Source organism: Sphaerodactylus townsendi, linkage group LG05 (genome assembly GCF_021028975.2).
Source record: "Sphaerodactylus townsendi isolate TG3544 linkage group LG05, MPM_Stown_v2.3, whole genome shotgun sequence".
Classification (NCBI taxonomy): domain Eukaryota; kingdom Metazoa; phylum Chordata; class Lepidosauria; order Squamata; family Sphaerodactylidae; genus Sphaerodactylus; species Sphaerodactylus townsendi.
The window spans coordinates 128,711,845-128,738,354 of NC_059429.1; the positions used below are offsets into that span (position 1 = coordinate 128,711,845).

The following is a 26,510-nucleotide window of genomic DNA, read 5'->3' on the forward strand; positions in this document are numbered from 1 at the left end:
GCCCCTTTGAGTCTCCTGCAGGAGAGAAAGGGGGGATATAAATCCAAACTCTTCTTCTTCTTCTTGGCTCGTAGTAACACCTTGCCATCTGCTATCTTAGAGGGCAGATTCAAGAAAATCCCCTACAAACAGAGGCTATGTGGTTGCTCCCTGGAATAAATGGGTTCACTTGAACACAAGTTTCTTAAATGCCCTCTATACGATAAGCTTAGGGAAGAAATCCTGGGGCCCATTTTGACTGGAGGGGCTGGAAAAGATAATAAATGGGAACTGAACTTTTTGCTGTTGGGCAAGGACCAAAGAATTTCTAGCAGTGTAACTCGGTTTTGTGTCTTAGTAAATAAATACAGGAAAGCTGGGGGGAAGAATTAGGACTAATAAAAGGAAACACTTCTTCACACAACGTGTGATTGGTGTTTGGAATATGCTGCCACAGGAGGTGGTGATGGCCACTAACCTGGATAGCTTTAAAAAGGGCTTGGACAGATTTATGGAGGAGAAGTCGATCTATGGCTCCCAATCTTGATCCTCCTTGATCTGAGATTGCAAATGCCTTAGCAGACCAGGTGCTCAGGAGCAGCAGCAGCCCCATGCCGCGTAAGGCCTTAAAGGTTGTTACCAATACCTTGAAGACGATCCGGAACTCCACTGGGAGCCAGTGCAGACGGCGTAGCACAGGGGTGATATGGTCTGAGTAGTCACCACCTGTAAGAAGCCGTGCCGCTGCATTCTGGACCAGCTTCAACTTCCGGATCAATCGCAAGGGAAGGCCCGCGTAAAGCGAGTTACAGTAATCTAACCGCGAGGTGACTGTCGCATGGATCACAGTGGCCAGGTCAGTCTGGGAGATGATAGAGAGCCAACCACCGTTGCCTGGCGAAGATGAAAAGACGCATAACCTGGGTAACATGGGCCACCTGGCTCTCCATTGACAAGGCAGAGTCCAGGCGTACCCCCGAAGACTCTACGGGCCGAGATGCAGGGGCCAAAAGCGACCCCCCCCCTCCAATATGCCGCTGCTGGAATGCCCTTGGTCTCTCCCCGGCCCCAGCCAGGGACCTCCCGTCTTTGTTGGATTAAAGTTTTAACCTACTCTGCATTCCAACCAACCAGCTGACCCGACTCCCAGACAATGCTGGCCCAGAGCTTGCAGGAAGGGCCGCAGAGGCAGCCCCCTCTCCATCAACAGGAATGAATAGGCTAGGGTGTCATCCGCGCCAGCTTAGTGACAGACCAGCCCAAAGCTCCGCACCAGCTGAGCAAGGGGTCGCATGTAGATGTTAAATAAAAGCGGGGAAAGCAAGGCCCCCTGAGGAACCCCACAACTAAGTGGGGCTCTCTGGGAGGCCTCAACCCCGCACCATACCCGTCTCATCCAGCACACTCTCTTTTTAAACTGTTACCATCTGGCAGACGATACAGGGCCCTCAGAACTAGGACAAAGAGGCTTAGAGACAGCTTCTACTCTAGAGCTGTGGCTATGCTAAACTCCGCTGCTTCATATTGATGTATTTGGGGCTGTGTAGGGATGGGTGGAGGAAGGGGAAAGTGAGGATGATGTATGAGTCTGAAATTGTGTGCATCGAGGAATGCTGCTGTAAATTTCTTTGTGCGTGCACAATGACAATAAAATGCTTATATCTACGGGACCGCATCACCCCTTATGTCCCACATAGGCCACTGCGCTCGGCAGTGGCAGAATTGCTGGTGACCCCTAGCCCCGCGACGATGCGGCTGGCCTCGACCCAGGCCAGGGCCTTTACGGCCCTGGCCCCAGCCTGGTGGAAGATCTGCCCACCACCCCATCCAGTCCGGGCCCTGCAGAATCTTGGCCGAGTTCCGCAGGAGCCTGTAAGACAGAACCATTCCACGGGCCTTTGGAGAGGCTGGCATGTTCTGCTGCCCACCCACTGAAACTCTGCTGAATTTCCATCTTTGTCATCTCAGGTTGGGCCTGCTGTGAGTTCCATCTGGGCCCACCCTGTTTCCCCCTCCCTTTCTTCTTTCCTCTTTTCCCTTGCTTTTAGCCTTAGGAACGGGCACCTGTTTGAACTGTTTTATACTGTTTGAATGGCTTGGATTGTTTAAATTATATGTAACTGCTGCCGGAGTTTTAATGTTTAAGTTATGTTGTTGAGTTGCTGTTAATAACAGCCATGTTGTTGAGCCGCCTCGAGCCCTTCGGAGAAGAGGCGGCATATAAATCTAAAATAATAAATAAATAAATAAATAAATAAATATAGCATACCTCTGTAAAACTCTGCACACACACCTGAATCTGGAAGACTTTCTAGTATCTATCTATTACATTTTAATTGTCGTTTCAACTTTTTTCCCAGGCCCGAGTCTCGGATCTGGACGACGATGTTGCTGCTTGGAACCTGCTTGCTGTACTGTGCGAGGGTCACCATGCCCATCTGCGTGGTGGCCATGAGCGCTCGCTTTGACTGGGACAAGAAACAGTCCGGCCTAGTTCTCAGTAGCTTTTTCTGGGGCTACTGCTTGACCCAGATCGTCGGAGGGCACCTGAGTGACCGGTATGAAAAACGAGGCGCTTTTGAACGTATGACCACTCTGGTGCCGAAATCGGTATTCACTCTGCGTTGAAATGGGCTAGAATTTTCAATTTTACCACCCAGACCGTGAAAGCATTTAGGTAGTCATCTGCTGTATGGATACACCGCCTCCTATAACAGTGTGAAAACCTGCTTTGGATTCTCGTCAAGAAGAACAACAGGATGTACCTATTGGAAAAAAAAAATAATGCTGACATTTGTGAAAAGTATTCAGGCCCTCCCAAAATGTTTCCAATGGGGCTTTCCGCACTACAGAAGGAAGCTAAGGTCGACTCGGTTCCCTTCAGTGGAGGGCAATTCCAGGCTGTCCCCACAGCGGCGGAATTTGGCCCCCTGGAACCCGAGAACTAGGATGAAGCGGGATCATCTTGGTGTCTGTTTCGCTCCTCGATCGTGATTGGAGCTTGTGCTACGGCGGGAAACGGAAGCGTTCTTTTTTTTTTTACAGTTTACAGTTACATGCGCTTTCTGCCTGCCACGACTCTCCTGTTCTGCGCATGCCACAAAAGCGGCTCGTGATTGGTTGAACGGATGAGGTGTCGTTTCGATGCTTCCCCACTTCGAAGCTATGAAGCGGTATCGACCTTGTTCTGGCAGAAAAGTGTAGTTCATAACTGCGACAAGGATGTCGCAGTTCTGAGGGGGGAGGGGAACTGAGACAAAACAATGTTGAGCTCGGTGGCAGTGGGGATTCACTGAGGCGAACCTAAGTAGAAACCAGTTCAACTCTGTCAGTGGGGAAGGCCCCTATGAGAACAAAACAAATTCACAGTTGACATAATAAACTGGTCGTGGTAAAATAAGGAAGCCTTAGGCTATGTGTGATTATTTAAAAATAAAATGGAAGTCGGGCAGCATCTTAAAGACTAACATCATTCATATCAGCATGAGCTTTTATTATCTCGAGTCAGAGCTCGCGCCTTTGGTTGTATTGCTGAAGGCAATAACTATACACATATTTATAAGCAAAATTACAGAGCAGGGAGGGAGGTGGGGCAAAGATAAGCTTGGTGTGGATCCTGTCATAAAATGTTCAGGTGTAAAAGACTGAAATGGATTAGGTTGTGGGTTTGACATCCCCCAGGTAGAACCTAGAGCAGAGGTGGGATCCAGCAGGTTCTCACCAGTTCCTGAGAGTGGGTTACTAATTATTTGTGTGTGCCGAGAGGGGGTTACTAATTGGGTCCACTTTTCCGTTAGAAATTCCATTAGGTCCAAAAATCATAAAGTCCCGTTGTTTCCCATGTGGCTGGTTAGCGAAGGTAGAAAACGGGATAATTCTCCCCTGATTGAGGCTGTTTGCAAAAAACATATTTTAGAAATATGGTGAAGTTCCTTGTTTTAAAGGAAAGTATCCTTCTTTTGATTTCTAGAAACAAAATTAGAGTATTTACGAAGAGAGGTATTAAGTATTCGACAGGCAGCCAATTAGAGGAGAAGTCGTCATTTCTGTTGGCAGTAGACGATAGGACTTGCTATAATGAGTTTAAATTATGGACAGAAAGATACCAGCTGGAAATTAGGAACTTTTTTTTTTACAGTAAGAGTTTTTTACAGTAACAGAGAAATTATTAATGCCCCACCCCGGAATGCCCGCCCCCGCCCGTACGTACGCCCAGTCCCATTGGCTAAGCTCGGCCTTTCTGTTTGAATCCCACCACCATGAGAACCTGTTACTAAAATTTTTGGATCTCACCACTGACCTAGAGATCTCCTGCTATACACACAATTGACCTCCAGACAACCAAGACCAGTTTTCCTGGAGAAAATTGACACTTCGGAAGGTAAACAGTTTGGACCCTCCCCTCCCCAAACCCCACCTTCCCCACACTTTAGCCCAAAGTCTCCAGGTATTTCCCAAGCCAGAGCTGGCAACCCTACTTATAGTCTCTGTGCTTTGATGGGTTTATGGTTGTAATTGTTGTATCAACTGCCCTGTGGTGTAGTGGTTAAGAGCAGGTGGACTCCCATCTGGAGAACTGGGTTTGATTCCCCACTCCTCCACACGAGTGGCAGATTCTAATCCGGTGATCCAGGTTTGATTCCCCACTCTTCCACGTGAAGCCTGTTGGGTGACCTTGGGCTAGTCACAGTTCTCTCTGAACCCTCTCAGCCCCACCTGCCTCACAAAGTGTCTGTTGCAAGGAAAGGAAAGGAAGGAGTTTGTAAGCTGCTTTAAGACTCCTTATGGTGAAGAGAAGTGGCCCATAAATCCAAACTCTTCTTTTGTAAACGTTTTAATGAGGAATGGCAGGGTAATACCAGGGAAAGTAACGTCAGGAAAGGCTGGGGCCTCTGTGCTCTGTTTCTTCCCCCTCCCAGAGCAACCAGTTGGCAACTGTGTGACACAGAATGGTGGACTAGCTGGACCACTGGTCTAATCTAGCAGGGATTTTTTAAAATTGTCTTAGAATGGGTCAGGCTGGGGGAAGGTTTCATACTTGGCTGATTCAATGTCTTTTCTGGCAGTTGTCTGCCAGAGGAGGGAAGGATCTTTCCTAATATTCAGTACTGGAAATCTTTTTAAGCAGATGCGTTAGGGATAGAACCAGTGGTGGGATCCAAAAATTTTAATAACAGGTTCCGAGGGTGGTGGGATTCAAACAGTGGTGCCGCCGCACACACGCACCTCCAGTCCCTATTGGGCAGGGAGGTTGCTTTAGTAACCCCTTCTCGGCGCTCAGAAAAAATTAGTAACCGCTTCTAGAGAAGGGGTGAGAACTGGTTGGATCCCACCTCTGGATAGAACCTGGCAAGGTATTAGGTCTCTAGCCTTGAAGTAATAAACGGACTCTGTATTGCTGATCAGCAGTGTTTATTGATAGGCATCGAAGCACTAGCTTGACAAAGCTAGTTCTGGCGAACCTGGCTTTTGCTACCCCTTTTATTCCGATGTTAATCCCCCCCCTCCAATTTCCCCAAGGAATGTGAGAAAGAGTTAGTTTGGAGCTAAGGCGTCGCCAGGTCGACGATGGAGATAACACCACCTGGCCTCCTGCCCCCACATGACAACAGAAACAATCCCATTTCCCATGAGGCCAAAGTGTCAGGGGAAAGCCTAGTTATCTGCTCGGTGTGGAAAGCCATAAAGCAAAGATTGAGGAAAGAATGTCCCAGAACGGCAGCGATGAAATATAGCAGGCTGGTTACATATATATTGTAGCAATTGCGTTGGGCTAGGAACGCATCTCAATCAATTAGATACAATCCCCCTGACACAAGGTTCTCTGGGGTTGTGCCAGGATCCTTCCAAAGGTACCTTTAGCTGCTCACACCCAGCCTTGACTAATCATTTTGACTCATTTATTAAATTTGCTTCATTTTACTCCAACTTTCTCTTCAGTGGGGGTAACCATAGCCGCTCACATCATTCCCTTTTCCTGCATTTTATTCTCACAACAACCCTGTCGGGTAGTTCACCCGACAAGCTTCCGTGGTAGAGTGGGGATTTGAACCTGGTTTTCCCAGGTCCTCGTTGAACACCTAACCATTATACCACACTGGCTGGCTGTTTTCTGCACTGGCTCAGAAGCTAGGCGGAATGAGCTCGCCGGTCAAGTGTTGGTATGAGAAAACCCCACCCTGTGCTTGCCTGTTGCCCACTTGGAGGAAGAACTCAAGCCGCCTCTAACCCTCTTTTTGTTTTTGAGGAACTGTTTCCTGCCTCCGAGCGCCAACTGAAGACGGCCCCCTTTGTGGGCGTGCCCTGATCCAATTCTGTCTTCTAGGATAGGTGGGGAGAAAGTCCTTCTCCTTTCTGCATTCGCCTGGGGTTCCATCACTGCCCTCACTCCATTGGTCATCTACCTCGGCTCCGCCCACCTCGTTCTTATGACCCTCTCCCGGTTCCTCATGGGGCTCTTGCAAGGTGAGAAAAATCTGCCTGCCGTTTTGACTTCCAAGGGAAGGGGACAGAGGTTGGGTGGCGGAAAAGGATTCTCGAGTGCCAACGGTAGGGTGCTATAGATGAGAACATAAGAACAAGCCAGCTGGATCAGATCAGAGTCCATCTAGTCCAGCTCTCTGCTACTCGCAGTGGCCCAACAGGTGCCTTTGGGAGCTCACATGCAGGAGGTGAAAGCAATGGCCTTAAGAACATAAGAACAAGCCAGCTGGATCAGACCAGAGTCCATCTAGTCCAGCTCTCTGCTACTCGCAGTGGCCCACCAGGAGCCTTTGGGAGCTCACATGCAGGATGTGAAAGCAAGATGATCTTCTTCTTAACACAGTAAGAAACTCAATGTCCAAAAATTCAGAATAAGGATGCCCTATTGATCATGTTGTGATGCTAATTGATTTGCAAGTGCACAGAATCATAAAATCACAGAGTTGGAAGAGACCCCAAGGGCCATCAAATCCAACCCCCTGCCATGCAGGAACGCACAATCAAAGCACTCCTGACAGATGGCCATCCAGCCTCTCTTTAAAAACCTCCAAAGAAGGAGACTCCACCACCCTCCGAGGTTATGCATTCCACTGTCGAACAGCCCTGACTGTCAGGAAGGTTTTCCTGATGTTTAGGTGGAATCTCTTTTCCTTCACCTTGAATCCATTCCTCCTGGTTCTGGTCTCTGGAGCAGCAGGAAACAAGCTTGCTCCCTCTCCAACATGACATCCCTTCAAATATCTAAACATGGCTATCATGTCACCTCTTAACCTTCTCTTAACCAAACTAAACATCCCCAGCTTCCAGAGGCCCCTTCCGCACACACAAAATAATGCGTTTTCAAACCACTTTCACAACTGTTTGCAAGTGGATTTTGCCATTCCGCACAGCTTCAAAGAGCACTGAAAGCAGTTTGAAAATGCATTACTCTGCATATGCAGAATGAGCCTAAGTTTCTCCTCGCAAGGCATGGATTCCAGACTTTTTACCATTTTGGTTGCCCTTCTCTGGACCCTCTGCATATCAGTGTGTGTATTAAGGCAGTCCTGCACCAGCTTTTTCTGGGCTCTCAAACCCTTTTTTTCAAATTGATCAAAAATCATGAAATTGCTCGATATATCTACTGACTGACTGTGTCATGCTCAATGAAGTGGAAAAGATTGGAGTTAGAGCACATCTGTGAATCTTCCCTAGCAGAAAGGATAACCCATTTATTTCACTGACTTTAGCCCCTTCCGCACACGCAAAATAATGCGTTTTCAAACCACTTTCACAATTGTTTGCAGGTGGATTTTGCCATTCCGCACAGCTTCAAAGAGCACTGAAAGCAGTTTGAAAGTGCATTATTCTGCATGTGCGGAATGAGCCTCAGTGTACTTACTGAAACTGTTTTTTGCTCCATTTTTCAAAATGAATTTGCAAAGTTGCTTCCTGTGGAAAAAATGATTTTTTTACAGTACAATCAAAAACGTACTAAAACAACAAGTTGTCCCGATAAAAGCCAAACAAAATGTTACGTTCACAAAGGCTTGCAGCTGTTACAGGGAAAGTTGTTTGTGAATGAATGTTAACAAACAGTATAACTTCTGAAGGGAATCAGTAATTCAGTCCTGTGCAGGTTATGGGCCCGGACTGAAGCAATTCTGCATAGGGTGACACGGTATCCGTTTGAGAAAAGCCTTAAAAGAGGTTCTGTGACCCAAAAGTGTTGTCTGATGCTCTTGGTCCCTGTTCACGATCCTTTCAAGATTATTTCTCCTTTTTTATTAGGGGTCTTCTTTCCTGCTCTGGCCAGCTTGTTTTCCCAGAAGGTGCGGGAAAGCGACAGAGCGTTCACCTATAGCACAGTAGGAACAGGATCTCAAGTCGGGTGAGTTTCTTCGAGCAGATAGCATGACCGTAAAGTTATATGAGGCAAATTTCTGCTTGAGCTATTGCTTCTTCCTGAGGAAGCCTTGACCCAATAACAGGAAAAATTATTGGCTTTTATTATTTCCCCATAAATAACAACAAAAAGGAATGTTCCTGGTGGCTGGGGTGGTGCATGGGGCAAGCAGGGTTTAGGGAGGGACAGACCGAATGTTCCTCCCACTCCCCTCCCTTGCATGCTACCCCTCCCCTCCCTCCACTAGGGTGAGTGAGCCATGTCCAGATGCCGGGCACCCTTCCCTCCCCTCCCTTGCATGCCACCCTTCCCTCCCCTTCCCTCTGCTAGGGTGGGCGGGCCAGGTCCAGATGCCGGGGCCCCTCCCCCCTTGCATGCCATTCCTCACTCACTCCCCTCCCTTGCATGCCACCCCTCCCTCCACTAGGGTGGGTGGGCCAGGTCCAGATGCCAGGCCCCCTTCCCTTCCCTCCCCTCCCCTCCCCTCCCTTGCATGCCACCCCTCTTTCCCCTCCCTCTGCTAGGGTGGGTAGGCCAGGGCCAGATGCCGGGCTCGCTCCCCTCCCTTGCATGCCACCCCTCCCTCCCCTCCCCCTGCTAGGGTGGGTGGGCAGGCCAGGTCCAGATGCCGGGCCCCCTCCCTCCCCTCTCTTGCATGCCACAGGCATTTTTACTGGTGGAATTGACCACTGTACTCTGCAGATAAGTTATAATTCTGGTAAATATTCCAGCACACCTGGATGCTGAAAACCAAGGTGGAGGAACCTTAAACCCAAACTGATTTAATTCATCCTTTCTCTCCTTCACTGTGTGCTCAGGGAGGTGTACCACAGGCACAAAAACAGCCGCAGTAAAACATATTTGAACTGTGCTTCCCTCCCACAAAGCCAACACAAGCAAATAATCCAGTCTCATTGTTGTGGGTAAACGTGTACTGTCAGACTTCCTGCCCCTGCCCAGCCTCTCTCTGGCCCCTTTCCCAGTTCCTCTGTTGGTTTATTTGTTGGATTTATTTGTTTGATGATGGAACGGCAAGCACATAGTCGTAAACCTTTCTTCCCTTCCAGGACGCTGCTGATGGGTGGAGCAGGGTCCGTCCTCTTGGAGTGGTACGGGTGGGAAAGCGTCTTCTACTTCTCAGGCCTACTCACGCTGCTGTGGGTCTATTGCATGTCCAAATACCTCCTCAATGAACAAGGTGGGTCACGCTTTTCCTGCCTCCCCCTCTCCAGGTTTACTCTGGCTCGGGATGATGACATAGTTGCCAACCTGCAGGAGGTGGCTGGAGATGTCCTGCGATTGCAAGATCCACATTCAGAGTTCACAGCTACCAGATCAGGGGCGCACTGCCCAGGGGGACATATGGGGGCAATGTCCCCGGGCTGCAGCCATTTAGTCACGGGGGGGAGTCCCTCCCCTAACCCCACACCCCTCCTCCTTCCCTCTGGATCCATACACTGACTTCAAGACCTGATACAAAAAATGTTCATTCTGAGGGAGGGCAGCCTCCCATACGGGGATGGGAGAGGGGTGTGTGTGATAGATATCTGATGTGTGTGTGTGTCGCGATCGCGTCGCGTAGCGATAGATGCGTCGCGTCGCGATGCGATCAGATGATGTTAATATGCAGGGCTCCATTTTTCCCCTAAGATCAAAAGCCTCTGCCTGCACTAGCTAGAGCCTGGAAATCGGCTATTTTAACTGATCTCCAGCTGGCAGAGATCAGTTCACTTCAAAAAAGTGGAAGAAGAAGAAGAAGAGTTTGGATTTATATCCCCCCTTTCTCTCCTGCAGGAGACTCAAAGGGGCTGACAATCTCCTTGCCCTTCCCCCCTCACAACAAACACCCTGTGAGGTGGGTGGGGCTGAGAGAGCTCCGAGAAGCTGTGACTAGCCCAAGGTCAGCTGGCATGTGTGGGAGTGCACAGGCTAATCGGAATTCCCCAGATAAGCCTCCACAGCTCAGGCGGCAGAGCTGGGAATCAAACCCGGTTCCTCCAGATTAGATACACGAGCTCTTAACCTCCTACGCCACTGCTGCTCCTGGAGGCTTTGGAAGATGGATTCTATGGCATTGTACCGCATTGGGGAAGGAAGTCCCTCCCCTCCCTAAACCCCGCCCTCCTCAGGCTCCACCCCCAAAATCTCCAGGTGTTTCCCAACCCAGAACTGGCAACTAGAAATGTAGAAACTGGATTCACCCTTTGTGTGAAAAACTTGGGGGAAGGGGGAGACAGAAGGCACCCCCATGGGAAACCGGGACATGGTTTATTCTAATATTCTCAGTGTCGGCTTCCACAAAAAGGTTTAGAGGGCAGAAGAGACTGTTCTGGTGGGTGAAACGAGGCAAGAGTGGCTTTTGTTACATAGGAAATACCTGCAGAATTAATAACAACATGAGACTTGTATCTATTATGTGGATATTATTATGATATTTCTCTTCCTCTTCCTTCTCTTCTAAGGATTTAACAATTAACTAAACTTCCCTCTTCTACTGTAGTCAATGAATCACATTTGCTTTGTTTGAGATTACAAAGCTAGAAATATTTGTAACAAAGGAGAAATCTCCTTGACTGCTGTTTCACTTCCTTGTATGCTACCGTAATATATGTTTTTTGTATTTTCTTTACGTTAACCTCGCAATTAAAAAAAAAAGAAATACCTGCAGAATTATTTTTGCAGAATCCCTCCATCCGTTCAGGAAGACGACCCAGCCATTAACTTCTTCCACGGGGGCATTTGTGAGCTTAGATGTCTTTTGTTTCCCATGTTCAGAAATCATCATTCCGTTGGAAGACTTCGCCAGCAGCCTCTCTTTGTCGAAACAGTCCAAACTGCCTTGGAAACAGTTGTTCAAAAAGGCCCCTGTTTGGTAAGTCGCAAGTGAGGGTCCGCCTACGGTTCTCCCATGTTTTGACTTTAATACACTTGTTTTCATTGGCTCGGGCATTTGGTTTCTTTTCAACGCCGATCACTGACAGCGGTCAGAAATTCGAAGGCTCTGACAACCGGCTTGGAATCCTAAGACTTTTTGCTGTTTCTTTTAAAGAACAAGTTTCTAGCCCTCATGGTGACTCAAGAACACTTCAAACGTCTATTATTATTGTTGTTGTTGTTGGTTTATTTATTTATTTATTTATTTATTATTTAAATTTATAGACCGCCCAATCCCCAAGGGGCTCTGGGCGGTGCACAACATCATCTATGTACAATATATAACAAGGGTCACAATAGAGGCCATATGTACTAAAATTCATTAAAACCATTAAAACCATGTAAACAGCGGTCAAAAACAGTAACAATAACATGGCGTCCCGCAACCCAATTCCTTTAAAAACCACCCCAAAAAGAAGGGAGCAACCAAACTCCTCCCTAAAAATAGCAATAAATATGCAAGAACAGATTATAAAAATAGGGAGCAAGAGAGCCAGGGAGCAAAGCAAAGAAGGGGGGTGGGGTGGGGGGCGGGAGGGGGAGGGGGTCTAGAAGATTGGTTCCCAACAAGGAGCTAGGGGGAACTGCGCTTGCAACATGCATGTGCCCTGCAACCCCGCCACGCCCTGGAACGCCCCCGCCACGCTCTTGCACTGACGTACGCCCGGTGCATCATGCACCCCTCTGTCCCCTTGGTGCTACGCCACTGGTTCTACTAACAGGGGTACTTTCCCCTGGCGCAAAGAGCTCAGCAGCAAGAAAAGCACCATTAGTAAACTAAGAAGGGATGCCAACCTCCAGCTGAGGGCTGGAGAACCCCCAGAATTACAGCTGACTTCCAGATTATGGAGATCGTTTCCTCTGAGGAACATGGCTGCTCTGGAGGGCGGACTCTGTTGCATTATACTTTCCTGAGGTCCCTTCCCTCCTCAGACCCTGTCTTCCTTAGGCTCCGCCCCCAAAATGTCCAGGAATTTCACATGCTGTAGTTGACAACCCTAGAAATAGGACTCTGAGATGGATTCCAGTGATAGTAAAACTCCGACGTTGTGGGGCAGAGACTGAATTCACTAAATGTGGGTTTATCTAAGGCTTTCATGGCCAGATTCAACTGGTTGTGGTGGGTTTTCCAGGCTGTGTGGCGGTAATCTGGTAGATCTTGTTCCTAACTTTTCGCCTGCACCTGTGGCTGGCATCTTCAAAGGTATATCACAGAGAGAGGTGTGTTATTTCTCTGAAGATGCCAGCCACCGAGATCTGGCTTGAAAGTTAGAAGAACAAGATCTATGCAACTCCACAGCCTGGAAAACTCTATTTCAATAGAATGAGGAATGAGTGGGTGGTGGTGGTGTTATTTTTGGTTTTCAACTGAAAATGGTTATAACTATTACTGTAAGCTGCCTTGAACGATCAGGAAAGGTAGAATGTAAGTGTTTTGAAAAAACAAATACCCCTGCTTTTCAGTGATTTCCACTCCCTGGCGTGTAAGAGCTGACCAATTAGTTCGTCCACTTTTTGGCGGGGACAGTTCTGCCCCTTCCAGCACAATTTGTCCCAGCGGGTTCGCTTCCATTGTCCCCAATTTTTTTGGGAGGCTGCGCTGCACTGCCTTCACTGGGGCACAAGGCGAGTCGCGGTGACAGCCTCCCAGCAGCGTGGCGGCAGAGAGCACGACCTTCTGGGGAGCTGTGCGTTTTCCAGCCCTGTCACAGGGTGGGGAAGCGGCGAAGCGCTCCAGAAGGCAAAGCGCTCCTGCTGGCTTGTGTGAACGTCTTTATCTTGTAGCGCGCAGCCGCCTTCCCCCGTCCCGGGTTCACAAGGTGACCATCTGGTCACCTTACTCTAGCTCGAGTTACACTGTTGCTCTGCCCTGTGTAACGGTTTACTCTCCCGTTGTGTATCTTCAGGGCTGTAATAGTAGCTCAGCTCTGTGCGGCTAGCACCTTCTTCACCCTGCTTTCCTGGCTGCCGACTTTCTTCAAGGAAACATTCCCAGATTCAAAAGTAAGTGCATGTTGGGGAACTGAAAGGCAAGGCCCACGGGCAGCAACAGGGTCCCCAAGGCATAAATACAACTTCCTGTTTAGACTTTGCACCAGAGAGCAACCTGAAAACCCTATCTGTTCCTTTAAAAGTTTGTGACCAGTGAAGACACATCCACTGTGTATTCTGTTTCTTCGCCAGTCCCGTCACCCATATCTTTGATGTTTGTAAGCCGCTTTGAGCCCTGTGTTCCAGGATAAAAGTGGCATATAAGTGTGCTGAATGAACCAATTGATCTCTCCTCTCATGGGGAAAAAAGTGTTCCTAACTGGGGTGCTGTGTGGTTTCCGGGCTGTATGGCCGTGTTCTAGCACCATTCTCTCCTGACTTTTCGCCTGCATCTGTGGCTGGCATCTGTGGATCCTCTGAAGAAGATGCCAGCCACAGATGCAGGCGAAACGTCAGGAGAGAATGCTGCTAGAACACGGCCATACAGCCCGGAAACCACACAGCACCCCAGTGTTCCTAACTGCTACGAGAGCCAGTGAGGGGTAGTGGCTAAGGGCAGGTGGACTCTAATCTGGAGAACAAGGTTCGATCCCCACTCCTCCAGATGAACGGAGGACTGTTATCTGGTGGACAAGATTTGTTCCCCCACTCCTACATTCCTGCTGGGTGACCTTGGGTCAGTCCAAGTGCTTTGGTACCCTCTCAGCCCCACTTACTTCACAAGGTGTCCGATGTGGGGAAAGGAAGGGAAAGGAGCTTGTAAGCCGCCTTGGGTCTCCTTAGAGAAAAGTAGGGTGTAAATCCAAGTTCCTCCTCCTTGACAAGCAGAGGAAAAGGATAGGTGATGAATACGCCATTCATTCATTCATTCATTCATTCATTCATTCATTCATTCATTCATTCATTCATTCATTCACCAACTTCAAATATTCCCTGCTCACCGCAGTGACAGAAAGTACAAACCAGTAAGCCCTTTTAAGGGAAAAGCGCAGTTGTAGTGCCTTCAAAACGGCTTCCTCTGTGTGCTGATTTCTCTGACTCTGACTGTTGATCCTTAACTGGGGTTTAAAAAGGAGGATGTATTCTGGATACCTACAAACAAAACTGGTTTACGGCTGCATCAAGCTTCACACATGCTTGGATGCTTATATAAAACCACTTCTAAATTGAACGCATAGCCCGCTGTGGAAGTCTTGGTGATGTCACTAGACAGATGAAGTATTAGTCACATTTAATGTTTTCCAGAAAAAGGGTTTTCTACCCCATGCGAGTTGCTTAGTCCATTCTGATTACCTACAAAGGTGAAGTCTGAAAGTTTTAATCTTTGCGAAAAAGGCTGACTGTGGTAAAATGGTGCCACCTACTGAACAAACACATACATTGCACATGTATTCTTGTATGAATCTCCTAGATCAGGGGTAGGGAACCTGCGGCTCTCCAGATGTTCAGGAACTACAATTCCCATCAGCCCCTGCCAGCATGGCCAATTGGCCATGCTGACGAAAAACTGATAGAAGTGTAGCGGAGTATCAGAGAAACACCTGCAGGTTATCCTAATTTATCTATTTGCACTCTTGGACCCCTTCCGCCTTGCGTGTAGGGGAATGACAATCCACTTTCAGTGCACTTTGCAGCTGTGCGGAATAGCAAAATCCACTTGCAAACAATTGTGAAAGTGGACTGAAAGTGCATTATTCTGCGTGTGCGGAAGCGTGCCGTCATTCTGCAGCGGTTTGAGTGTCCAACTTCTATTATTGGTGCCTTTCTAGCCGCAATCATTTATTTAATGAAACAAAACTACAATTTACGGGAAATGGACAATTTGGCAGGACACAGGTCTGACAGAAACAGATTTCACCCATACATAAATTATATGGTCTTTATATTTCAAAAGGAAAAAAATGCATTAAAGTGTTCGATTTGGGATTTTGGAGACCTCGGTTCAAACCATAACTTTGCCCGGAAGTTTGCTAGCCATTCTCAGACAGTCCCTTTTAGTCTGACCTACCCTAAAGGGTTGTTGTGAGGAGAAAATAAATGACGTATGGTGCCCTGAGCTCTTTAGACCATAAGCAGGACAAAAATGTATGAAATAATAGATAATAACTAATCATAGACCTGTTTAAAGGAAAGCCATTGTGATTGCTCCATTTCTTCTCTCCTTGAGAGCAGCAGTGGCGTAGGAGGTTAAGAGCTCGTGTATCTAATCTGGAGGGACCGGGTTTGATTCCCAGCTCTGCCGCCTGAGCTGTGGAGGCTTATCTGGGGAATTCAGATTCTCCTGTGCACTCCCACACACACACCAGCTGGGTGACCTTGGGCTAGTCACAGTTTTCGGTGCTCTCTCAGCCCCACCCACCTCACAGGGTGTTTGTTGTGAGGGGGGAAGGGCAAGGAGATTGTCAGCCCCTTTGAGTCTCCTGCAGGAGAGAAAGGGGGGGGGGTATAAATCCAAACTCCTCTTCTTCTTCTTCTTCTTTCAGGGCTGGGTATTTAATGTAGTTCCTTGGCTGGTGGCAATTCCAGCAAGTTTGCTGAGTGGATTCCTTTCTGATCAATTCATCAACCAAGGTAATTTGTCCTTCTGTCTTTACTTTGAGTTCAGTGTGGGAAGGAACAGAGGTGAGGAGAGGTAAGGTAGAGTTGTGGTTAATGTGCTGGACGAGCCCCACGTTCAAATCCTGCACTTGACTGTAAAGTTCAGTGGATGACGATAGAGCCTTCCCCCATCTCATCAGAAGAAGGGGAGGATAATGGATAGATATGAGTCTGGAGGTCCCTTCCAACTCTGTGTTTCTGCGATTCTAAGTGACCTCTTTGGTACCTGGGCGGTGCCTTGCTTGCAGAGGTGGGATCCAGCAGGTTCTCACAGGTTCCCAAGGGTAGGTTACTAATTATTTGTGTGTGCCGAGAGGGGGTTACTAATTGGTGATTTTGCCACGTGATTTTTGCCTTAGTTACGCCCCTCCTCTCAGCAGTGTAGCCAGCATAAAAGCTTGAAGCAGTCCTAGCAACACAGGGGTAGGGGCAACCTGCTAACACTCAAAGAGCCATTTGGACCCGTTTTCCACGGGAAAAGAAAACACTTGGAGCCGCAAATAATTTTTGACATTTAAAATAAAGATAACACTGTATATATTGGGTTTTTTTACCTTTTACTCCGCTCATTCTGAGAAGTGCATGGATGTGCCCACCCTGCTGCCTGCAGGGCGGGCAAGGGATGAAGCGCCGGCTGGCTTCGGCCTTGCCGCTTCGCCCGAGAACGCCAGCCCAGCTCCCAATGGGGGTGAAGAGCGAGAGAGGGGAAGCTCAGCAGCGCAGCCCAGCTGGCCGTGGGCAGTTGGTGCGCCTGCCCTGCTGCCTGCAGGGTGGGCAAGGATGGGGCTGGCGGCTCGGCTCGTGGAGCCGCAGTGCAAGGGCAGAAGAGCCGCATGTGGCTCTCGAGCCGCAGGTTCCCTACCCCTGGTCTAGCAGGAGGTGCACCAGCGTGCATGGCAGCCTGCGCCTGTGTGCATTTGTTTCCTGCCCAAGGACCGGCGCAGCGGCTGCGTCCTTGCCACAGCCCTGCCCCAGGAATGCCCCACCCCCTGGAATTCCTGGCCACGCCCCCGCCGTGCCCTGCCCAGCCCCATTGGTGCTATGCCACAGTTTGAATCCCACCACCATGGGAACCTGTTACTAAAATTTTTGGATCCCACCACTGCCCGTCACCCCATCTCATCAGAAGAAGGGGAGGATAATGGATAGATATTAGTCTGGAGGTCCCTTCCAACTCTGCGTTTCTATTATTCTAAGTGACCTCTTTGGTACCTGGGCAGTGCCTTGCTTGTATTTCACTTTGTGCTACTTTTCCGACAGTTTTTCTTTTTTGCTTTCAGGATATAAAACAATCACCACTCGTAAGATTATGCAGGTGAGGAAAAAGATATGATGTAGTGGTGTGGGAGAGGGGAAAGGAGTGTGGGAAGTGTGGGAGTGTGGAAAGATCTGCAAATGTTCTTTGTGTGAATCGTGCGGATGGACAGTTTGTCCAACCTGGGACCAGGGAAACTGAATCCGAAAGCCCTGTTCAGCTATAAAGCTCTAGGAGGGTTGATCCACACATTATAAATCCCACAGGGGCACTTTTGGCTGCCTTAAGGACTTTTGGTGTAGGATTGCCAGACTCCAGATGGCGCCTGGGGATTGTCCTGAATTGGAACTAATCTCCAGGTGTGTGAAAGAAAGCGGGGATGTGAGGGCCGGCTGCCCGCTTCCTTGTAACTTAACCGAGAAAACAGGGGTTCTTTAAATCCAGATACTCTGAAACTGCCGGTTTTGCAAAGGTTGTATTAAGGAAAGGACATAAAGGAGAAATAACAGAAAAATGACTCAAGTTCCAAGATAAAGTTTCAGCATGTTCCTGGCTGGTCTGAAGGCTGAATCGGAATGGATCTGAATCCCCTTCCAATCCACTACAGGTGCATCAATGTCCACTGCGGCCAGCAGAGATCCGAATCCAATATTTCTAATGCTGTTGATTTCAGGTGGTTGGCTCCGGCGTGTCGAGCATCTTTGCCTTGTGCATTGGCCATTCCTCTAGTTTCTGCAGAGCGATTGTGTTTGCATCTGCTTGTATCGGACTCCAGGGCTTCAACCACAGGTAAGGTTCATTGCAAGCCTCTCATCAGTCAAAAACATACTGGATGCAGGTAAGTCAGGCGCAGTTGGGGAGGATTAGGTTGGCCAGCGTTTCGCCCACCACTCTTGGACTGGGACAAATCTCTGTCTTTGACCTCAACCGACCTTAGAAAAGGTGGTTGTGAAGATGCAGTGGAAAGGCTGCTGGAACGCGAAAATGGGAGAAAAACAATCTCTTCTGAATGAAAGCAACCCAAACCTCTGGTCTGTGTTATAGAATCATAGAATCATAGGCTCATTCCGCACATGCAGAATAATGCACTTTCAAACTGCTTTCAGTGCTCTTTGAAGCTGTGCGGAATAGCAAAATCCACTTGCAAACAGTTGTGAAAGTGGTTTGAAAACGCATTATTTTGCGTGTGCGGAAGGGGCCATAGAGTTGGAAGAGACCACGAGGGCCATCAAGCCATGCAGGAAAACACAATCAAAGCCCTCCTGTCAGATGTTCATCCAGTCTCTGTTTAAAAACCTCCAAAGAAGGAGACTCCACCACTCTCCGAGGCAGTGCATTCCACTGTCTAACAGCCCTGACAGTCAGGAAGTTCTTCCTAATGTTTAGGTGGAATCTCTTTTGCTGCACCTTGAATCCATTACTCCATGTCCTAATCTCTGAGGCAGCAGAAAACAAGCTTGCTCCCTGTTTGACATGGCATCCCTTCAAATATTTAAACATTATGTCCCCCCCCCTCCCCAACCTTCGCTTCTCCAGTCTAAATATCCCCAGCTCCCTAAGTCTCTCTTCGTAAGGCATGGATTCCAGACCTTTTACCATTTTGGTTGCCCTCCTCTGGACCTGTTCCAGCTTGTCAATATCCTTCTTAAATTGCAGTGCTCAGAACTGAACACAGTACTCTAGGTGAGGTCTCAGCAATGCAGAGTAGAGTGTTGCTAGATCCCCCATTTTGCATGAAGAAGATGCCTGGTTTTCTTCCCAACATCTCCAGTTAAGCAGCCCCTGAGCCAAACTGCATGGTATGATGGACACAGGTCCAGCCCATGACTGCTGACCCCATTTTAGAGGATAATTGAAACGTTTGCTAGTCAATTGTCTTCCCTAGTCATCTCCACTTACCTCCAGTGAACTAGGCCCTCATTTTACCCACCTCGGAAGAAGAGAAGGCTGAGTCAACCTTGATCCAGCGACCCGAAACTGACTTCTGTTGGGATTGAACTCAGGTTGTGAGCAGAGTTTGAACTGCAGTTACCACTCTGCGCCACAGGGTTCCTTAGAGGATAATTTAGCTGTTCAGAAATTGTCATGTAGCGCAATGGAAACAGCCTCCCCAGCAATTTTTCATAAGAACATAAGAACAAGCCAGCTGGATCAGACCAGAGTCCATCTAGTCCAGCTCTCTGCTACTTGCAGTGGCCCACCAGGTGCCTTTGGGAGCTCACATGCAGGATGTGAAAGCAATGGCCTTCTGCGGCTGTTGCTCCCAATCACCTGGTCTGCTAAGGCATTTGCAATCTCAGATCAAGGAGGATCAAGATTGGTAGCCATACATCGACTTCTCCTCCATAAATCTGTCCACGCCCCTTTTAAAGCTGTCCAGGTTAGTGGCCATCGCCACCTCCTGTGGCAGCATATTCCAAACACCAATCACACGTTGTGTGAAGAAGTGTTTCCTTTTATTAGTCCTAATTCTCCCCCCAGCATTTTCAATGGATGCCCCCTGGTTTTCAGCAGCAACATTTCTTTCTAAAATAATTTTGACTGGCGCAGGTTGGGCTTGTGTCTGCTGCAGTGTCTGGCGGTAGGGTAGATTTTTCTCTGCTTGATACTTTAGAGAGCTTCTGCTGCCAGTCAGAGAGTGCCATAGTGAGCTGGATGGACAGCCAGTGATGTGACTGTATAAGGGCCTTTTCGCCTTCTCATTTTCCTCACCCAAGTATTTCTGTTGCTTTGGGGATTTTTTTTGCTGTTCTGTATGTATTCCGCTCCTTCTAGTGGTTGATTTGATATTGCACTTTTTTTGTGTCCATCATATCTCCCTGCAGATTTAAATTGCAGGTTTTTAGGTCAGACGTAAAGTGATGTAATATCGAACAGACCACTAGATGGAGCAAAATGCACACAGAAGCCACAGGAACACACAAGCAAGGGAAATGAGAATGCAGAAAAGCCCTAAGTTAGCTTCAGTAATTTTGTGCTATTGCAACCTTTTAACGCTGTGATGCTGGCTGAATTAGCTCCTTCCCGCATTTGTACTTTCCCCTCTTCCCGAACAGTGGCATCGCAGTCAACGTCCAAGACCTGGCCCCCTCGTGTGCCGGCCTGTTATTTGGTGAGTCTTGGTTATTTCTGTTTTTCCACTGGAAGGAGTCAGGGTTTCACGGTTGTGATGAGCTGAGCTGGCAAGGGCAGGCTTGGAGCAGATGAGTATTAAGTAGCATCAGTTTTGGAGAGTGGCTGCTCTTAGCTGGGGAGGTTCAAGTGGAGGAAGTTCAGGGGAGTCTTTGCAAAAAAATAGGCGGTCTTAGAGAAGAAATTAATAGGAGAGAAAAGACAAGGCCTGGTGAGATGATGATCAAAGATGGACAGTAGAAGGATGGCCTTTTATGGAGCAGCTATAAGGTTGCCAGCTCCAGGTCAGGAAATTCCTAGAGATTTGGGGGTGAAACCGGGGGAGGGTGGCATTTGAAGAGGGCAGATACCTCAGCATGATACAAGGCCATACAGTCCACTCTCCAAAGCAGCCTCCTGGGGGACTGATTTCTGTGGTCTGGAGACCACAGAATTCTGGGAGATCTCCAGTTCTTGGAGATCTCCAGGACCTACCTGGAGGCTGGCAACTCTAACACAACAAGGAGAAGGGGTGTGGCATTAGAATCTTCTTACATCCCTTGACGTCTTTTCCTTCTTCCTATAGGTGTGGCCAACACTGGTGGCGCTTTGTTAGGTAAGTTATAGCCCAGAAATTGAATCATCACACTCCGATAGACCTCCACTGTGTACATAACAAGCTTATAATGTGGTGTAGTGGATAAGAGCAGGTGCACTCTTATCTGGAGAGCTGGGTTTGATTCCCCGCTCTGCCACTTGAGCTGTGGAGGCTTATCTGGTGAACTGGATTGGTTTGTGAACTCCAACACATGCCAGCTGGGTGACCTTGGGCTAGCCCAGGGGTCTGCAACCTGCAGCTCTCCAGATGTTCATGGCCAAGATTCCTATCAGCCCCTGTAGACCATGAACATCTGGAGGGCCACAGGTTGCAGACCCCTGGGCTAGCCACAGTTCTTCAGAGCTCTCTCAGCCCCACCTACCTCAAAGGGTGTTTGTTGTGGGGGGAGGGAAAGGAGATTGTAACTATGACGACTGAGGCTGAGATTAAGCTTGGGAGAGCCACTCTTATCTCACCTCGATCTTGGGTTCTTTTCCCTCCTAATGACTCTAGACCAGCTGATTGTTCAAGGATTTATTGTAAAAGTTCAAAGCAAAGAAATAAAACATAAATGCAGTAAGAGATTGCTCAACTGGTCACATTCCTTTTGGTTCCTTGTCCCCATTCTGGGAACCCATGGCCCAGAGATGCTTCTCTGACCACGTCTCAAGATGGAATTCAAAACCTTTTGTTTTCCCCTTTTCAGGAAAACTCTGTTCAGGCCACGAGGTAACTTAGGCCTTTGAAGTTTCATCCTGGCACCTTTGTATGGCTTCCTGTCCTCCCTCCGGGAGATCAAAAGGCAAAGATGCTTTTCACAGTCATATGTGACTACTGTAGTGATAGCATCATTCCATGACAGCAACCCTCTTTGAAAAAGGAGGGGGTATAAAGCCAAATTCCTCCTGCTCCTGCTCCTCCTCCTGCTCCTCCTCCTCCTCCGCCTTCTTCTTCATGAATATTATAGAAAATTGGGTGGGGAATTGCCAGAATTGCTGATTGGTTTTCTTTCTGCCCGTACATAGGTGTGATCTGTGTGTACTTGGCTGGACATCTGATTGAGAGCACAGGTTCTTGGACATCTGTTTTCCACCTTGTGGCCACGGTGAACATCCTCGGACTTTGTACATTCCTGATCTTTGGAAAAGCTCAAAGAGTGGACACCGATACTGCTTACACAGATTTATAAACACTTCTGTGGATGGGATTTCTGTGGATGGGATTAACGCCATCTCAGGATAACATGAGCCTGGAAACACGGGCTTGTATGAGACAGCGGCAGAATTTTAAGTTGCACATGGAGATAATGATATTGGCCATGGAACGAAGGAAAGCCACACATTGTTAGATTGGTTGTGAGGTCATCTTGTGGCCGATTGGATTTTTAACGTAACCTGAGAAATGGCGTCATCACCAAGTGGGACCGCTTCTGTTCTGTTCTACTGGAATAGTATTTACAGGTGATTTACAGGTGAAATCTCTCCCCACCCCCCAATTGCTGCTGATTGACACTCATTGGTTGGCAGCAGGGACCACACAGATACCCCAAACTGTTTTCTTCAAGAAAGTTTAACTTATTTTCGGCAGCCTTCGTGGTGGTCCTCCAGGGTCGATCCGAAGCTGATGGCAACTGTATATTTTCCAAACGTACAATCTTGGTTTTCTGGTTCAGAGGTCCCTAAACCGAGCAGTCTAATAAACACTCAAACCCAGTGCCAAGTTTTCCCAGAAAGAACTACAAGAGCTTCCAGAGTTCCTTAAAGCAATAATTTCTCATGTGACACAGGAGGCTGGCCATTCAAAGCAAAACTACTTCTGTGGGGAAATTTTCACAGACTGGACCGGTGGATTGCTGCCACCAACACAGTGCCTTGACTTTGGGGGAAATGCTGTCTTTCTCTCATCGCTTGCTAACATGTAAGGTTGTTAACCCACCAGCATTTTACTAGTCTGATTTGTAAGACTCTGTTTTGAAGAAATGCCAGTTTCGGGTCTGAAAAGACAAGGGCAGAAGTGTATCAAGGGAAAATGGAGCCCAGGGCAAAATCTGAGTGCCCCCCCCCCCCCGGCTCCATTTTCCCTAGATACAGGGGGAGGGAGAGAGAGATTGAGTCGTCTGCCGATCTCACAGAGGAACGCCAGGTTGGCAACGGCGGCCAGGTCTACTGCCCAAAAGCCAGCCAGGTGCCCAGGTCTACCAGCCAGGTGTGTAGGTCTACTGCCTGAAACCGGCGCCAGCACCCAGGTCTACAGATTGTAAACCCCTTTGAGTCTCCTTACAGGAGAGAAAGGCAATGTGTGTATAAATCCAAACTCCTCCTCCTCCTCCTCCTCCTCCTCCTCCTCCTCCTCCTCCTCTTCTTCTTCTTCTTCTTCTTCTTCTTCTTCTTCTTCTTCTTCTTCTTCTTCTTCTTCTTCTTCTTCTTCTTCTTCTTCTTCTTCTTCCACCTTGTATTGGTGCTACGGAGCTCCCAACTGTACGTATTTCAATAGTTACATTTTATTTTACAGGTCAGAAATTGAGTGTTTCATTTCTGAGTCATGCCGGAGACATACATTTAGCCCTTTGAATAAACTTACAGTGGGGCAAAAACATAGCAAGTCCTAGAAGAACTACAGGTGGGTATAGAGATAGTGTTACTGGTGACTTGCTAGTGGCTCATACAAATCACCAAATTCACACTGATATGGCTTGATGTCGAGGAGGCAGCTGGAGCAGCTGCCGGCATTCGTTTTCAGCCAGGATCTCTGGACAGTTGCATTAAAAATGGAGTGGAAAAACAGGTTCATGTGGGCCCATAGAGCCTTTCATGGATTTGGAGCACCATGAAAGCTTCCTGCCTTCCCCCACAGCAATGTCAGTCAGCACAGAAAAGGAAGCCTGCAGCCTCAGGCCCCGGGGGGCAAAGGGAACAGTTTGGCATTCGGCTTCTGGCTCAGAACAAAGTTGAACTTTAAAAACAGTCTGGAATAAGTGGAAAGGATGACATTTTGAAAGCTGTGACCTGAAGGGGCACTCAACAGAACCCGTCCGCTCCTTTTAAAAAACCTTCTAGATCAGGGGTGTCCAACACTGGTGCTTCAGGTTCTCATGGACTACAATTCCCATCAGCCCCTGCTGGCATGGCTGGGTGTCCAACTCTGGTGCTTCAGATGCTCATGGACTACAATTCCCATCAGCCCCTGCTGGCATGGCCAAGTGTCCAACTCTGGTGCTTCAGATGCTCATGTACTACAATTCCCATCAGCCCCTGCTGGCATGGCCAAGTGTCCAACTCTGGCACTTCAGGTGCTCATGGACTACAATTCCCATCAGCCCCTGCTGGCATGGCCAAGTGTCCAACTCTGGCGCTTCAGATGCTCATGGACTACAATTCCCATCAGCCCCTGCTGGCATGGCCAAGTGTCCAACTCTGGCGCTTCAGATGTTCATGGACTACAATGGCCAATTGGCCATGCCAGCAGGGGCTGGTGGGAATTGTAGTCCATGAACATCTGAAGCGCAGAATCGAACACCTCTGTTCTAGATGAATGTCTCGCAATAGTCCCTCTAACCATGGTAGGGCCCTGTGCAGAAGTTCCCTACTTCTGTGCAGGAGCGAGCCACTTGCGGGAGCTCCCCCTACTGGTGGCCGCCTGATCTGCACGGCACCGATACGGCGTATGCGTGGTCACGCGGCTTCACAGCATGTAGGGAACATTGATGCCTTGTATTGTCCATAAGGTTGTCAATTCTCGGTTGTAAAATTCCTGGAGATTTGGGGGTGGGGCTTGAGGAGAGCAAGATTTAAAGAAGAGAAAGGGACCACAGCCAGGTATAATACCATAGAGTCTACCCTCTGGAGCTGCCATTTTCTCCAGGGGAATTGATCTCTATAGTTTGGAGATCTGTTGTTATTCTGGGAAATTTACAGGTACCACCTGCAGGTTGGCAACCCTCATTTGTCACCAGTGCTTGTGAGAATGATCAAGGAACCGGATGCCAGTTCTTAACTTGCTCCTGTATGACTTAGCGCTGTGGCCATTGGAGCAAAGTCAGAGGTCTAAAATGGACAGTTGAGTGGCCAAAACACAACATTCCGTTCAGTCAAAATCAGGGCTGCCTCCCATGAAGAAGATTCTGCACTTGGCGTCATCTGAGAATGTAATGTGGGAATGTTCTTACGTAGCCTGGATCAATGAACCTGTCCTTAAGGCTTTTGTGAATTTGATTCCCAGAACAGCAGAATTCCTTTGCATGTTCTTGAAAGCAGCAAATAACCTTCCAGTGTTGAAGTAACTGGTTAGCCCCTGCGGAAGAGAAGATGCTGGGATGGATGGACCACTGGTCTGCTCCATCAGAGGTCTTCTGATTCTCTTCTGAAGGCCTTGGCCTCTATGCCTTGTGGTTGGAACTCCAGAGGAACTGGATGGCCTCTGTGTCAGACAGGATGCTGGACTGGATGGGACACTGGGCTCTTCTGATATTTTTATGAAGGCCTCGGCCTCTATGCTCTTTTGTTGGACCTCCAGAGGAACTGGTTGGCCACTGGGTGAGACAGGATGCTGGACTAGAGGGACATAAGAACATAAGAACTAGCCTGCTGGATCAGACCAGAGTCCATCTAGTCCAGCACTCTGCTACTCGAAGTGGCCCACCAGGTGCCTTTGGGAGCTCACATGCAGGAGGTGAAAGCAATGGCCTGCTGCTGCTGCTGCTCCCGAGCACCTGGTCTGCTAAGGCATTTGCAATCTCAGATCAAGGCGGATCAAAATTGGTAGCCACAGATCGACTTCTCCATAAATCTGTCCAAGCCCTTTTTAAAGCTATCCAGGTTAGTGACCATCACCACCTCCTGTGGCAGTATATTCCAAACACCAATCACACGTTGTGTGAAGAAGTGTTTCCTTTTATTAGTCCTAATTCTCTCTCCCCCCCCCCCCAGCATTTTCAATGGATGCCCCCTGGTTCTAGTATTGTGAGAAAGAGAGAGAAAATGTCTCTCTGTCAACATTTTCTACCCCATGCATAATTTTATAGACTTCAATCATATCCCCCCTCAGACGTCTCCTCTCCAAACTAAAGAGTCCCAAACGCTGCAGCCTCTCCTCATAAGGAAGGTGCTCCAATCCTTCAATCATCTTAGTGAACTGATCCAGGAGAGGTCTTCTTATGAGAGGGACTGTGGCTACAGAGCCATTAAGAACCAGACAAATTAGCATCCAGTAATAAGGAAGGGAGAGCCTAGAAAACATCAGCTGTCATGATGTTGGCAGATAGGCAAGTTGTGAGTGGCAGCGTGCATTTGTAGAAACGTCTAGTGTGGCCCAAAGTTTGGTCTCCTGTTGAAGTATCAGAATGTTTTCTTTTAAAAGTTTGCACACCAGCCCAATGGCAGCTGCCAATTTAATAAATTATTTCATTGCCTCTCCTTGGCAAATGTTACATTTATGCTGCTCACTCTATACAGTGTGTGTTTGTGCTGTCTCCACTGTTGGCAAAAGGTGTTGGAGGATTTGGGTAAATGTAGAGTTGCCTGCTCTGTTGCCAGACCGACCAATAGTGGGTTGGGGGAGCCCTGCTTTTAAGTCAGCAGGGTCTCCACCCATTCTGCCAACCCTTGGGGTGCCTAGCAGTGCAGTGCCAAAATGGGGAGCCCATTCTTTGCATTGGCTCAGTGTACCCACAAGGACAC

The 26,510-nt window shown here is 48.3% G+C and overlaps 1 protein-coding gene across 1 annotated transcript in view; it reads left to right on the plus strand.

The window, feature by feature from the left end:
• The window catches only part of SLC17A9 (solute carrier family 17 member 9), a 36,057-nt gene extending 12,924 nt beyond the window's left edge, over nt 1-23,133 (plus strand). Inside the window, exons 2-13 of the mRNA XM_048497713.1 lie at nt 2,340-2,537; nt 6,305-6,444; nt 8,233-8,332; nt 9,415-9,545; nt 11,123-11,219; nt 13,189-13,285; nt 15,757-15,844; nt 17,152-17,186; nt 17,800-17,915; nt 20,183-20,238; nt 20,824-20,853; nt 21,861-23,133. Of these exons, the coding sequence (XP_048353670.1) occupies nt 2,340-2,537; nt 6,305-6,444; nt 8,233-8,332; nt 9,415-9,545; nt 11,123-11,219; nt 13,189-13,285; nt 15,757-15,844; nt 17,152-17,186; nt 17,800-17,915; nt 20,183-20,238; nt 20,824-20,853; nt 21,861-22,024 (1,252 nt within the window). The 3' untranslated portion in view covers nt 22,025-23,133. The remainder of the gene's footprint in view (nt 1-2,339; nt 2,538-6,304; nt 6,445-8,232; nt 8,333-9,414; nt 9,546-11,122; nt 11,220-13,188; nt 13,286-15,756; nt 15,845-17,151; nt 17,187-17,799; nt 17,916-20,182; nt 20,239-20,823; nt 20,854-21,860) is intronic.
• Nucleotides 23,134-26,510: the final 3,377 nt, after the last annotated feature.